This window comes from Mobula hypostoma, chromosome 7, assembly GCF_963921235.1.
Source record: "Mobula hypostoma chromosome 7, sMobHyp1.1, whole genome shotgun sequence".
Lineage (NCBI taxonomy): Eukaryota > Metazoa > Chordata > Chondrichthyes > Myliobatiformes > Myliobatidae > Mobula > Mobula hypostoma.
In genome coordinates, this window is record NC_086103.1 from 45,921,868 (window position 1) to 45,934,440 (window position 12,573).

A 12,573-nucleotide genomic window follows, 5' to 3' on the forward strand; every position below is an offset into this window, starting at 1 on the left:
GCTTCGGGGTCTTATTTCCATCTTCTAATACTGATTCCCACCTATAGCCTAAAAGAATAAAACTGCCAAGTCTATAACTACCCAGATAGCTTGCAGTCAAAAGGACATGCATTTTAGAAGTTTAAAAACTAGTTGGTTAGATATCTATCGTGAAATTGAAATGTTACACCTTCATTTTTCTTAAGTTTATTCTTTGAATCTTCCGGTAGGTGTGAAGTAATGTCTTGCTTTTGAGGACTGTATCAATACACGTTGAAGTTATTCAGAACTTACGGATTGTACGTCTCAATGGGCAGATTTCTGCATTAAAGTGTAAGGAAAGAACTTTAATCCCTTTAGAATACCAAGAGATTCAAAGAGAAAAAATCTAGAAATATTTTGTAAAGCTCTACAGAGAACAAAACGCATTAAAGAAAGAATATGAGGCCCACTTAGGTAAAGTAATATTGAGTACTTACTCTGCTACCTTCTGGAAATATCCTGTAGGTGGAATTATATGACCTGCAACACCTGGTAAAGGTTCAGCAAAAAATGCTGCAACCTGGATTGGTGGAAATTAAAAGAAATTCATTGTGAAATTATGAGAATTGTAAATCAAGCACCCTAATTCTTACACACAGTCAGTTATCAACTCTTTAAATAAATCATCTTGGTTACTTCCATAGTGGCTCATTGTGTGATGTGTGTGAATCCCATAAAATGTCCTTCTCCAAAGTTTGAATGAAGTGTTTGCTGAGTGGATTGATATTAACTGGTGCAGCGTGAGGCACTACCAATGATTTCAAACATTGTGACAAATATCTGAGAATTTCCATTACTGCATTCCTGTACACTGACTCCTGGAGAATTTGTGATCAGCACTCACTGACAACAGGATCATAGACAACTTCAGTGGGACATTTTCCAGATCATTGTCCCAGCTTTCATCTATTTCTGGTAGCAGTACCGCTTCCTGGATTTTATGGTAGAGGTCCATGTACAGTGATGCTCTGCAGGGAAAACTTGTTTCTGCTACATATAAATATTTGGGTGAAAGTGCAGGTCAGTAAACTTGTAGACAACATAAAAATGGCAGAGTTGTGAATAGTAAGGAAGGTTGTCAAAAGAATACAGTAGGATAAAGATCAGTTGGAAATACAGTGGGGAAATGGCACATGAGTTTAAGCCAGACAGGTATGAGATGTTGCACTGCTAGTAGAGAGTATACTGTGGACAACAGGATCCTTATGCACACTGATGTACGGAGGGATCTTGGGATGGAAGCTATCGGCTTCTTGAAAGTGGCAACACAAGCAGATAGTACAGAAAGCATATCTGCCTTCATCAGTTGGGTGGCGGGGGGATGCTGAGTATAAAAGTGAAGAGGTTTTGTTGCAGATGTATACGATAAAGCCACATTTGGACTATTCTGTGTAATTCTGGTCATCACATTACAGAAAAGATATGGATATTTCGAAAGGGGGTGCAAATAATATGTCAGCACAGATATTGTGAGTTGAAGGATCTGCTCCTGTGTGGTGCTGATCTATAATGAATAACCTTGCTGACCCAAATCAGCCATACAAACAAAAGCCTTCCAAGTGATGCCACCGACTGTTCCTATCCCACCCACCTATAAGCACTTTACATGGACCATTACTTCTCATCACACCGATCCATTCTCCAATCTTCCTTTCTATTATAATCAAGGAGATGCAACATCTGCCCATTCTCCTCCCCACGACTGAGGAATCAAAACTGCTTTCCGGGTAGGTCAGTGTACTGATAGTTCTCCTAATTTAATATTAACTGCTTGTAGCTGCAATGTGGCCTTCATTCCATTAGGGGCAACGAAGATGGAATGAGTTATCATTCTGTGGAATATTCCCTTCAGTTTCATAACATGAACGCAAGATTCTGCTCAGTTTGCTTTTAAATTCTCCCTGACACACCTATTTTAACTCCAATCACAGCTGGAGGTAACATTTCATTCCAACAATGAGGGGCGTGGGCAGGGCCATGATGAACTCCACTGTATAATAGAAAACTCCCACGAGTAGCATGGTGTCAAAGGGTCGAACTGAGATATTTTAATACTAAATTAAGTTGAAAAGCAAAAATAGAAAACATAAGCGCTGCTGATCATTTGTGCCCGTAATCTTGCAGTCCCTCAGCATCTACTTTTACACTCAAACAAGAATTCTAAGCTAGTGAAAAATGTGTTTAAAAAGTGTTTATTTAAAAGCTATCAGTTCAACTATTCAGTCAGGAGGGCAAACATTTCCCACTTGCCTATATCAAGACATTGGATACATCTATCTTTTCCCCAAGTTACGCACGATGGTGAATGGTTTGAAAAAAAACCTACCTTACAGCAATTAAGAAAGCTAACACGTTATCATTTATCGTGAGGCGCAGCGAATATGAAAGTAGGAAGGTTATACTTCAGATACATTGAGTACTAACTAGATCACCACTCGAGTTCTGCATCCAGTATTACTTTCCTTATTTAAAGGCTGTAAATGCTATGCTGAGGTTTACCAAACTAGTACCTAGTTATCATATAGTCAAAGGAGCTGGAATTTAGAAGAGTGAGTAAAGACTTGAATGTATTATATATTTTGAGGGATAGATGTAGAGAGAGTATTTCCACTTGTGGGAGAATATAGAACTAGAGGTCACCACTTAAAAATAAGGAGTCACCATTAAAGGCATAAGTGAATTATTTTTCTCTGAGAGTTGCAGGTTTTTAGAATTTTCTTCCTCAAAAGGAAAGGTGGCAGAATCTCTGAGTGGATTTAAGGCCAAGGTAGACATAAACCTGGTTTGAAAGGTTACTGCTGGGAATGTGGATCTCAGGTTACTACCAGATCTTCCATAGTCATACTGAATGGCCCGAGGGGCTTAGTTTTCTATTCCTGACAGCCCAAATCTCAGTCTGCTACAGGGTTCTACTGAAGCCCGAGGACAAGCAGTTTAAGTTTCTGGACTCAACATCAAGTACAATTTCCAATCATGATCAAAGCACCTTCTCCGGGATAACAAGTGCTGCTAAAGATTCTGTGGCCATGTACTGCTCCTCCAGATAATTTATTTTGTTACCTGTACCATTACTGTTCACTCTTGCCCCAAACTCCTGCCCCTTCACTCATTTTCTCAGCTTTTCCCTCCCCTCTGTTCTCTCCCAGAGCATATCACCTCTTAACCTTTCCTGTTCTAATATATCTCTCTCCAAAAATGCTCCTTGACCCGAGTATTTCTAGCTTTTCTTGTTTTTCTTATACACAAATGTGTGGGTACTCATAGCAGAATTAACTAATCCTGCAAGTGCAAGAAGAACTGAATGATAGTTAAGAGCAAATATGATGGAGGGTCTCGGACCAAAACATCAACTGTTTACTCTTTTCCATAGATACTGCCTGGCCTGCTGAGTTCCTCCAGCATTTTGTGTGTGTAGAGAGTTAAGAGCAGCCAGGAAACACATCTTTTCAGAGTTGGAAATGTACCTCTACTGTGTTGGCAAGCACAAAAATTAGATGGCATTCGATAAATGATAAACCTCTTGCATGAGCAAATAAGTAACCCAGCGCTCCGTGCTAATGGGGTTCCAATTACATGCAAACTAAAAAAATTAGTGTGAACATCTATTTCAGATACAGATTGTATTGTAATATTTATGTAACTTAATTCCTACATATCTCGATTAGGACTCCTGCCTGACTTTGACTTGAGTATGTGGTGGTGTCATGGTAGCATAGAGCTTCGCGATTACAGCTCGGGGCGTTGGAGTTAAACTCTGCCGCCATCCGTAAGGAGTCTGTACGCCCTTCCTGTGAGCACGTGGGTTTCTCTGGGTGCTCCAGTTTCCTCTCAAGGTCCAAAGAGGTGCCAGTTTGTAGGTGAATTGGTCATTGTAATTCATCCTGTAATTAGGTTGGTGTTAAATAGGTGGGTTGCAGAGTGGCACAGCTCACTGGGCCAGAAGGGTCTGTTCTGCACTGTATGTACAAATAAATAAATAACCAAATAATAAACATTAATAAATATTTTGCCTGGAATCTGGAATGGGGAAAATATGCAGCTCTAATTCAGTGGGACTTTTAACCCCAGTTTTATCCTGCTAGCAAGGAAAATATCAGGTTCCACAATTCTAGGGAAACATTTTTTTCTCTGTTGTACTGTACCTTGTGATTTTTCCTTTCTATTTCATCGATAACTGCTTTCACCTCACTTGCATAGGCCGATGCTGGATCAGGGTGATCTTCCCTGTACTTCCCTCGGTAGGTGTCTGGAATAGGTACCTGCACAGAGAATAAATGTTTCTTACAACAGGCAATATCACAATATAAATACTCCAATAAATACCATTTAGTTAACAGGCTTCAACATACCACGTGAACCCAATCCTTTTGTGGCCTCAGTTTCTTGAATTTGTAAGGACTAATGTCAATCAAAGAATTAAGATGTCCATGGTAGGCACTAGAACACAAAAATATGTATTGGTTATGGAATCTAATTAGTGTTACATCAGGACAGAAATGTATTTTAATGCATTATACAAACATTATGGACTAGAAGCAGGGAACACACATAAAATGCTGGAGGAACTCAGCAGGCCAGGCAGCATCTATGGAAACCAGTAGTCGATGTTTTGCCCTGAGACCCTTCAGAGTCACGATGAAGGGTCAAAGCCCGAAAAGCTGACTGTACTTTTTTCTATAGATGCTGCCTGGCCTGTTGAGCTTCTCCAGTATTGTGTGTATGTTGCTTGGATTTCCAACATCTGCAGATTTTTGTTTGTTTGAGATCAGAAGCAGGAGTTGGCCTTTCATCCCCTTGAACTTGCTCTAATATTCAACAAAATGAATGATCTGATTGCAACCTCAATTCCCCACTCCATCTACGTCCAGTAATCTCTCACTATTTGCTTATTTAGTGTCCATTTCCCCTCTGCCTTAAAAATGTTTATAGCACTTTAGGTTCTGCAATGTAAATGCAGTGTCATTAAAGAGATAAGGGCTAAAACTGAGCACTCACAGAAAAAAACTCATTTGTACATCTATATTTACGTACCAATTTACTTATGTTTATTTCAGGCAACTTACTTCTCGAGGACCACAATGTCTTCGTGCTGGGTGTAATGTTGAGCCAGCCTGAGGGCAAGATCATTTGCCTCTGAACTATAATGTCATTAAAACAAAATAAAGTTCATTTCAAAGTGCGAAGAATGCATAAAGGTTACATCATAATAAATCGTTATTCCAGAAATTATAATCTGTTTCTTTAAAAAGTTAATTGTGCAATATTACATTCAATGAATACATTAACCATGATGTCATGTGGTTTTGCCATTTTTCTGGAGAAGAATCAAGGAATATTTTTTCTTTTTTTGTTAGGAAAATTGGGCAGGAGCCACTTCCACTGGTTTGCCTCTTTAGCAACAATTCCCAAAGGTTCCTAATACTACATGCACCCAGTTCCTCAGGAGCTGGAAATTGCACGATCCATGTGTAGTGTGGGGGTGTGGCTTATTTGCCAGTCAAAAGCCACTTCGGCCATGTCGATTGTGATTGGTGGATCTGAAAACTGAAGCTGCTCTTCCCATTAGTCGGCTTGTGTGCCAAGGCATCTAGTGTCCGGTTACAAACAGGTTATACCCCAGGTATAAAGAATAATATGTGTGGAAAGTTTCCTCTCACTCTCTTCTGTCTCTAAAGCATGCTTCACAGAACCATTGGCAAAGCATGCTCTGTCAGCATTTTTTAACCAAGTATCTGTTTGTTGAATATTTAGTTCTGTAGTTTGTGTAACATGGGGGAACTTAACTGTTTGTAAATAAATGATTAATATGCTCATATATTAATATGATTAATATAATCATAGTCAGAGTTCTCCAGCTCACTCACCAAACCTGTGAGCCTGCTTCCACAACACACCTCATCAATGGGGATGGGAGAGGTTCTGGAGAATTGAAGGGTTGCACATGTTGTTCCCTTATTCAAGAAAAGGAGTAGAGATAGCCAACCAACTAGTGGCAGTATTCAAGGACATTTTCAACCTCACTGCTACGGGCGGAAGTTCCCACTTGTTTCACAAAGGCTACAATTATACCAGTGCCTAAGAATAATGTGATCTGCCTTAATGATTATCACCGAGAAACACTCACATCTAGTGATGAAATGCTTTGAGAGGTTGGTCATGACTAGACTGCCTCAGCAAGGGCCTGGATCCTTTGCAATTTGCCTATCGCCACAATAGGTCAACGGCAGATACAATCTCAATGGCTCTCCACATGGCTTTAGACCATCTGCACAACACAAACACCTACATCAGGATGCTGTTCATCGTGTTATGTACCCCGTATCGGGTTAAAGAACCAGCAGAAATGGAAAACAGCTGGAGTCTGGTATTGCTGTTACCATGAGCTATTTTATTAGTAACTACGCAATACAGTAATATATAACCAGATAAACCAAACACGTTAGCAGAACTTTTGCAAATCCAGGTGTGTAAATATAGAACCCAAACTTCTTCAAACTTAGGTGCTAAGGGAATGTAATCTTATGATGGAATGTAAGATAGTTCAGTTCAATGCTTAGGTTAATTAATGTGAGATGTTTGTAATCCAAAGGCGAACATTGTGAGAAGACAGTTATGTCAATATTCCACAGATTCCACGACAGCAATACCAGATAACAATAGTAGTAGGTTTTATCTCTGAAGTTGTTCCACTCCACACACCAAGCATCACCGACAGTGATCTTCAACGAATATCCTTCATTTTAGTTAGAAACACTAACGGATTGTGATCCGTGTAATTCACCAGTGGTTTCTGGGCAGGACAAACATAGACTTCAAAATGTTGTAAAGCCAGAATAAGTGGTATCACACCCGAATTCAGCTACAGGTCATCCCAAAGTGGTGGCCACAGGATACTCAAACAGAATCCACGTGTGGATTATCACCAACAGTAGCTTATCACTGAGGTACCGTCTTCAAGGGAACCAACCCCAAACACACAACGTTATAGCCACTTATCCAGTTCCACGACGTATGAAATAACTCCAACAGTGATTTGCCACAGGGGTGCCTTTCTTCAGTGAACTTCCACACCCAAACAAGGGTAACACACGAGTGGTATTCACAAAGGTACTCCCCTCACCAGAGAACCCACTCCTGTGGATTAACTACGTGACAGTCACACCTTCATATTCCAATGGAACTCAAACTCACCCTTACGGGCTACTTAGAGAGCGAGTCCAAACAGTGACCTCTTTGTCACTAGGTTTCTTCTGTTTCAAACCTATCTCTCCCCTCTTCAAGCTTCTTCTAGTTGCAGAAAACTTGTGAGAGCCATTTATCAATACCCAGGATTGATCTCAACTCACCCCTTTTGGGTTACTGAAAGTTTAAACCAGAACCTCACTCACTGGTGTCTTCCATTGATCGAATCCATCTTGCCTCTGAGCATATGTTTCTCTGTGTCTATAACTGTCTTTGTAAAAAGTAAACACGCTGCAGAGAAACCAAAACATCGATTGTCCATCAAATAACTCCACCTTTGGTCACCATGGCAACCCATGAGCTGCTTGTTGCTCTCTCTCTCTCTCTCTCTCTCTCTGAATCAGCTGCACCCTCTCTCTTTTTAAAGGTACTGTCCATAAGGGATAATTCAGGATATTGTCACAATTGATCATAGCTCAGCATTTAATACTATCATTCCCAAAATCCTGATTGAGAAGTTGCAGAATCTGGGCCTCTGTACCTCCCTCTGCAATTGGATCCTCGACTTCCTAACCGGAAGACCACAACCTGTGTGGATTGGTGATAATATATATTGCTGACAATACAGCCATTGTTGGTAGAATCTCAGGTGGTGATGAGAGTGTGTATTGGAGTGAGATATGCCAACTAGTGGGGTGGTGCCACAGCAACAACCTGGCACTCAACGTCAGTAAGATGAAAGAGCTGATTGTGGACTTCAGGAAGGCTAAGATGAAGGAGCACGTACCAATCACATAGAGGAATCAGAAATGGAGAGAGTGAGCAGCTTCAAATTTCTGGGTGTTAAGATCTCTGAGGATCTAACCTGGTCCCAACATATCGACGTAGTTATAAAGAAGGCAAGACAGCGGCTATACATTATTAGGGCTTTGAAGAGATTTGGCCTGTCAACAAATACACTCAAAAACTTATATAGTTGTGCAGTGGAGAGCATTCTGGCAGGCTACATCACTGTCTGGTGTGGAGGGACTACTGCACCTGACCGAAAGAAGCTGCAGAAGGTTGTAAATCTAGTCAGCTCCATCTTGGGTGCTAGCCTACTAAGTACCGAGGACATCTTCAGGGAGCAATGTCTCAGAAAGGCAGCGTCCATTATTAAGGACCTCCAGCACCCAGGGCATGCCCTTTTCTCAGAGGGATCTTGGGGTCCGAGTCCACAGGACACTCAAAGCTACTGTGCAGGTTGACTGTGTGGTTAAGAAGGCATATGGCTTATTGGCTTTCATCAACCGTGGGATTGAGTTCATGAGCCGAGAAGTAATGTTACAGCTATATGTATGTTCGTCCATCGTTGACGTCGATGAGGATCTCAACACCATTTGATGGTGTTGAGAGTTGCGCAGCATCAGCCTCACTCTCTCTTCCCAATTCCCACCTGGATCCAGTGGCAAGACAGAGTTGAGATGGCTGGAGATAGGACTAGGTGCAGTGGATGACCAGGATGTCTTCTGTGTCTTGTCCTGCTCTACACGTTCCATGACGCTTGCAGAGACCGCCTTCTTGACCATTGGACCTTCCATTGGTCTCGTCCGCTCAATCCGCTGGAATCTGTCTTCACATGCTGGGATAGACAACTCCCTATCTCACTGAGGGTTTGAGACCCATCAGCTACCCTCACCTGGTTTAGCCGGCTTGTTCAAGCCGTTGCCCGGGGTGTGGCTGCTGTCACATGCGAACAGCTACGGGAGCCACAGGTGAGAGCTGAGTGCCAGGTGGGGACCAAAGTTGGACCAACCGTCTTGAAAAGGATGCAACATACTCCCCCATCAGAGGTGCTACCCCTCCCTGACACCCCATACACCCCCACAGCTATATAGGACCCTGGTCACACTCCATTTGGGAGTACTGTGCTCAGTTCTGGTCACCTCACTACAGGAAGGATGTGGAAACTATAGAAAGGGTGCAGAGGAGATTTACAAGGATGTTGCCTGGATTGGGGGGCATGCCTTATGAGAATAGGTTGAGAGAACTTGGCCTTTTCTCCTTGGAGCGATAGAGAATGAGAGGTGACCTGACAAAGGTGTATAAGATGATGAGAGGTACTGGTCGTGTAGATAGTCAGAGACTTTTTCCCAGGGCTGAAATGGCTAACACGAGAGGGCACAGTTTTAGGGTGCTTGGAAGTAGGTACAGAGGAGAAGTCAGGGGTAAGTTTTTTATGCAGAGAGTGGTGAGTGCGTGGAATGGGCTGCTGGTGACAGTGGTGGAGGCAGATACGATAGGGTCTTTTAAGAGACTCCTGGATAGGTACATGGAGCTTAGAAAAAGAGAGGGCTATGGGTAACCCAAGGTAATTTCTAAAGTAAGTACATGCTTGGCACAGCACTGTGGGCCGAAGGGCCTGTATTGTGCTGTAGGTTTACTATGTTCTATGTTCCACGTCCATGGGTGATTGGAGCTGATGAGATTGGCAAGTCTGTTGTCCAATTATATCACGTCAAGAAAGAGAAATAGGAAATGCTGGACATATTTGACAGCTCCTAATTGAGGTAGGAACAGAATTGTGGTTTGGGTCATCACATTTCCATAGGAAGAGTTGGAAATGAAACTAAGTCAAAATTTCAAAAATAGACAAAGTGGATGGTGAGAATTAAATGGAACGTAAACTAGTTCATTATCACATGTATTGAGGTACAGTGAAAAATTTGTTGTGTATACCGTCCATACATAACAGATCACTGAGGTAGTACAAGGGAAAACAATAGCAGAGTGCAGAATAAAGTGTTACAGTTGCAGAGAAAGTGCAGCGCAGGTAAACAGTAAGGCAGAAGGTCATAAAGAAGTACTTTGTGAGGTCAAGAGTCCATCTTATGAATGGTCCGAGAACACTATCTCATTTTTCTTCTATTACACTATTTATTTTTGTATGCATGTATATATGATTTTGACTTAGTCATGTTTAATGTCTTGCAATTTTTTCTGCCACAAAATGAGAAATTTCATGACATATGTCGGTGATAATGAATCTGATCCTGATTCAGATGGCCAAAGGCCTTGCTAGAACATTAACAGTGATGATGAGAGTGCCACAAGAAGGGGTATAGTCATTGGTGGAGATGGAAGAATGGACTAGCAGGAATGATGAAGGTGTCTGGTAGTGGCAAGTAGGCTAACTGATTTGCTTATTGCGAAGGCTGGTGTGGTGAAATGTGGAAACAAAGGGACCCAATCTTTGTTCTGGGCAAGTGGAGAAAGACTGTAGATAATGGAATGGCGAAGAGCCCTGCCACTAAGGTAAAGAGAACACATGATGGGGAATAAAGGACAATATATCATAGGCACAGATGTGAAAGGTATCATCATCTGAACAAAAGGTGAATAGAACTGAGTCCCTATATGAAGTATGATGAAAATATGTAGACAAGGCAGGCATCTTTCCCTTCCTTCCCTTTTAGCAATCTGGAGATATCATTCCCTCTAGAAAATTCTAGTTGCTTCTTCTGTTTCTTATTCCCCTTTTACTGCACAACTCACACAATGGCAGATGCAAGTCCCCCTTCTTTTGCCTGCCCTTCATGTCATCCGGAGGTCCCAACAGTGATTTCAGGTGAAGCTTGCATTCAGCACATATTCTCACAACAGAAAACAGAGTGGGTGAACGTTCTTAGAACATCGGTTCAGATCAGTAGTGACCCTGAGCCTCCAGTTAAATATCACTTCAATGCTTCATCCCACTCCTACTCTCAACTGTCTTCAAGTTACTAATCTGTCCAAAAAACTCCATGAATCAGCATCCAGTTTAGAACATTACAGCATTTAGTCCTTAATGCTGAATTCAACTATTCCAGATCATTGCCATTCCAGTGATGTACCTCACATTTCTACCATTGTCTCTTTACTCTCTTTCCTCCTGTAGTATCTAGGAAAGAACTTGTGCCCCAGCTGGCAAGGTGTATATTGGGAAATTGCTTATTGATGAGCAGAGTCAATACAAAACACTGGATATAAAATTGTTTATAAAATTATAAAGAATACACAGAATGGCAGTATCCTACTCCCAGTATTAAAACATCTAGTACTAGAAGGCAAGTATTTGAAGTGAGGGGGGGAAATGCAAGGCAAGGATTTTGTCAAACATAGAGAATGGTGGGGGAAGATGTGGTGGGAGAGACCCATTTAAGATAGGTACATGAATATGCAGAGAAGGGGGGGATATGTTCCATGTGCAGGGAAGAGAAATTACATTAATTAGGTGACAATAGTTTAATTAGTTCAGCACAACATTGTGGGCCTGTGCTATACTGTCTATTTTAATATAAAGGCTGAGAGTTTCTACTTTACAGTTGAATAAATTGATAGTAATTCCTTAAAATCTACTTTCTATGATTACTTATTGGATTCATGACTATTAAGGTAATGTTTTCTAGTATACTCCACGGTCTAGTTTCGTACTGAGGTGTTGGATGAATTGGTGGGGGGGCGGTGGGGTGGAAATCATATGGTGCTTTACATGGAGTTACAATTCCCAGTTCTGATTTTCCCAGTTCAATGAGGCTACACAGAGAAGGAAAAAGCAGGAAGGATCTGGCAACAGTGGAAATCTATTCTTTTTTCAATATATACACCTGCCTATTTTCCAAGGTTGAAACTACCAAAAAAAACTTGGTATTCTTTTTTTCTAAACAAAAAACCAATGAGTTTCAGATATTTTTGTCATCTTGTTGACAGGATTGTTTGCCAATATGTGAGGGAGTTCAATATTGTTACTAAATGTGGAAAAGATTTGGCTTGAAATTATAACGACAAGAATTTTTCTAGTAAAATCCATTATAATAAAACATGACTCCTCCAACTAACTCACATAGAACAGGATATTTGAAGTTCATTCTCTTGTTAATGGCCACTGAGTTGATCTCAATTGAATGGTTTTATGATATTAAAAACCTGAACTTTTAAAAGACAGTTGAACAGAGACATGGATAGGCAAGGTTTAGAAGGTTATGGGCAAAATACTGGAAAATGGACTAGCCTGGTAAGCACCTCGGCCAGCACCAACTAGTTGGCTAAAGGAACTTTTCCCCCCATGCTGTATGGCTCAATGAGCGACAACAAGTTACAAGAATGAGAATACGCTACAGTATATATTTTTTTCACTTTGAAGCAAATGTTATTGTTAGAACATTATAGCTAATGGGTGTGTGCTCAGTTTTGGCATGCTTTCTCTCATTAATCCAACTGATATATTTTTTAAAGCTCACAGCTAAAGCATATAGACAAACAGTCCTTTGCCAAGGTACCAATGAGCAATCCACGACAACAAACTGGTTCCCCATCTAGGCTGCAAAGTTAGTGCCTGCAGGGAAGAGAGAC

At 41.1% G+C, this 12,573-nt stretch overlaps 1 protein-coding gene across 2 annotated transcripts in view; it reads right to left on the reverse strand.

Moving 5' to 3' along the window:
- The window catches only part of LOC134349291 (5-phosphohydroxy-L-lysine phospho-lyase-like), a 32,517-nt gene that overhangs the window by 6,415 nt on the left and 13,529 nt on the right, over positions 1–12,573 (reverse strand). For both annotated transcript variants that reach the window (XM_063053372.1, XM_063053371.1), the window contains 4 exons: positions 5,085–5,159; positions 4,371–4,458; positions 4,164–4,280; positions 459–541 (listed from right to left, as the gene is read on the reverse strand). In XM_063053372.1, the coding sequence (XP_062909442.1) occupies positions 459–541; positions 4,164–4,280; positions 4,371–4,458; positions 5,085–5,159 (363 nt within the window). The remainder of the gene's footprint in view (positions 1–458; positions 542–4,163; positions 4,281–4,370; positions 4,459–5,084; positions 5,160–12,573) is intronic.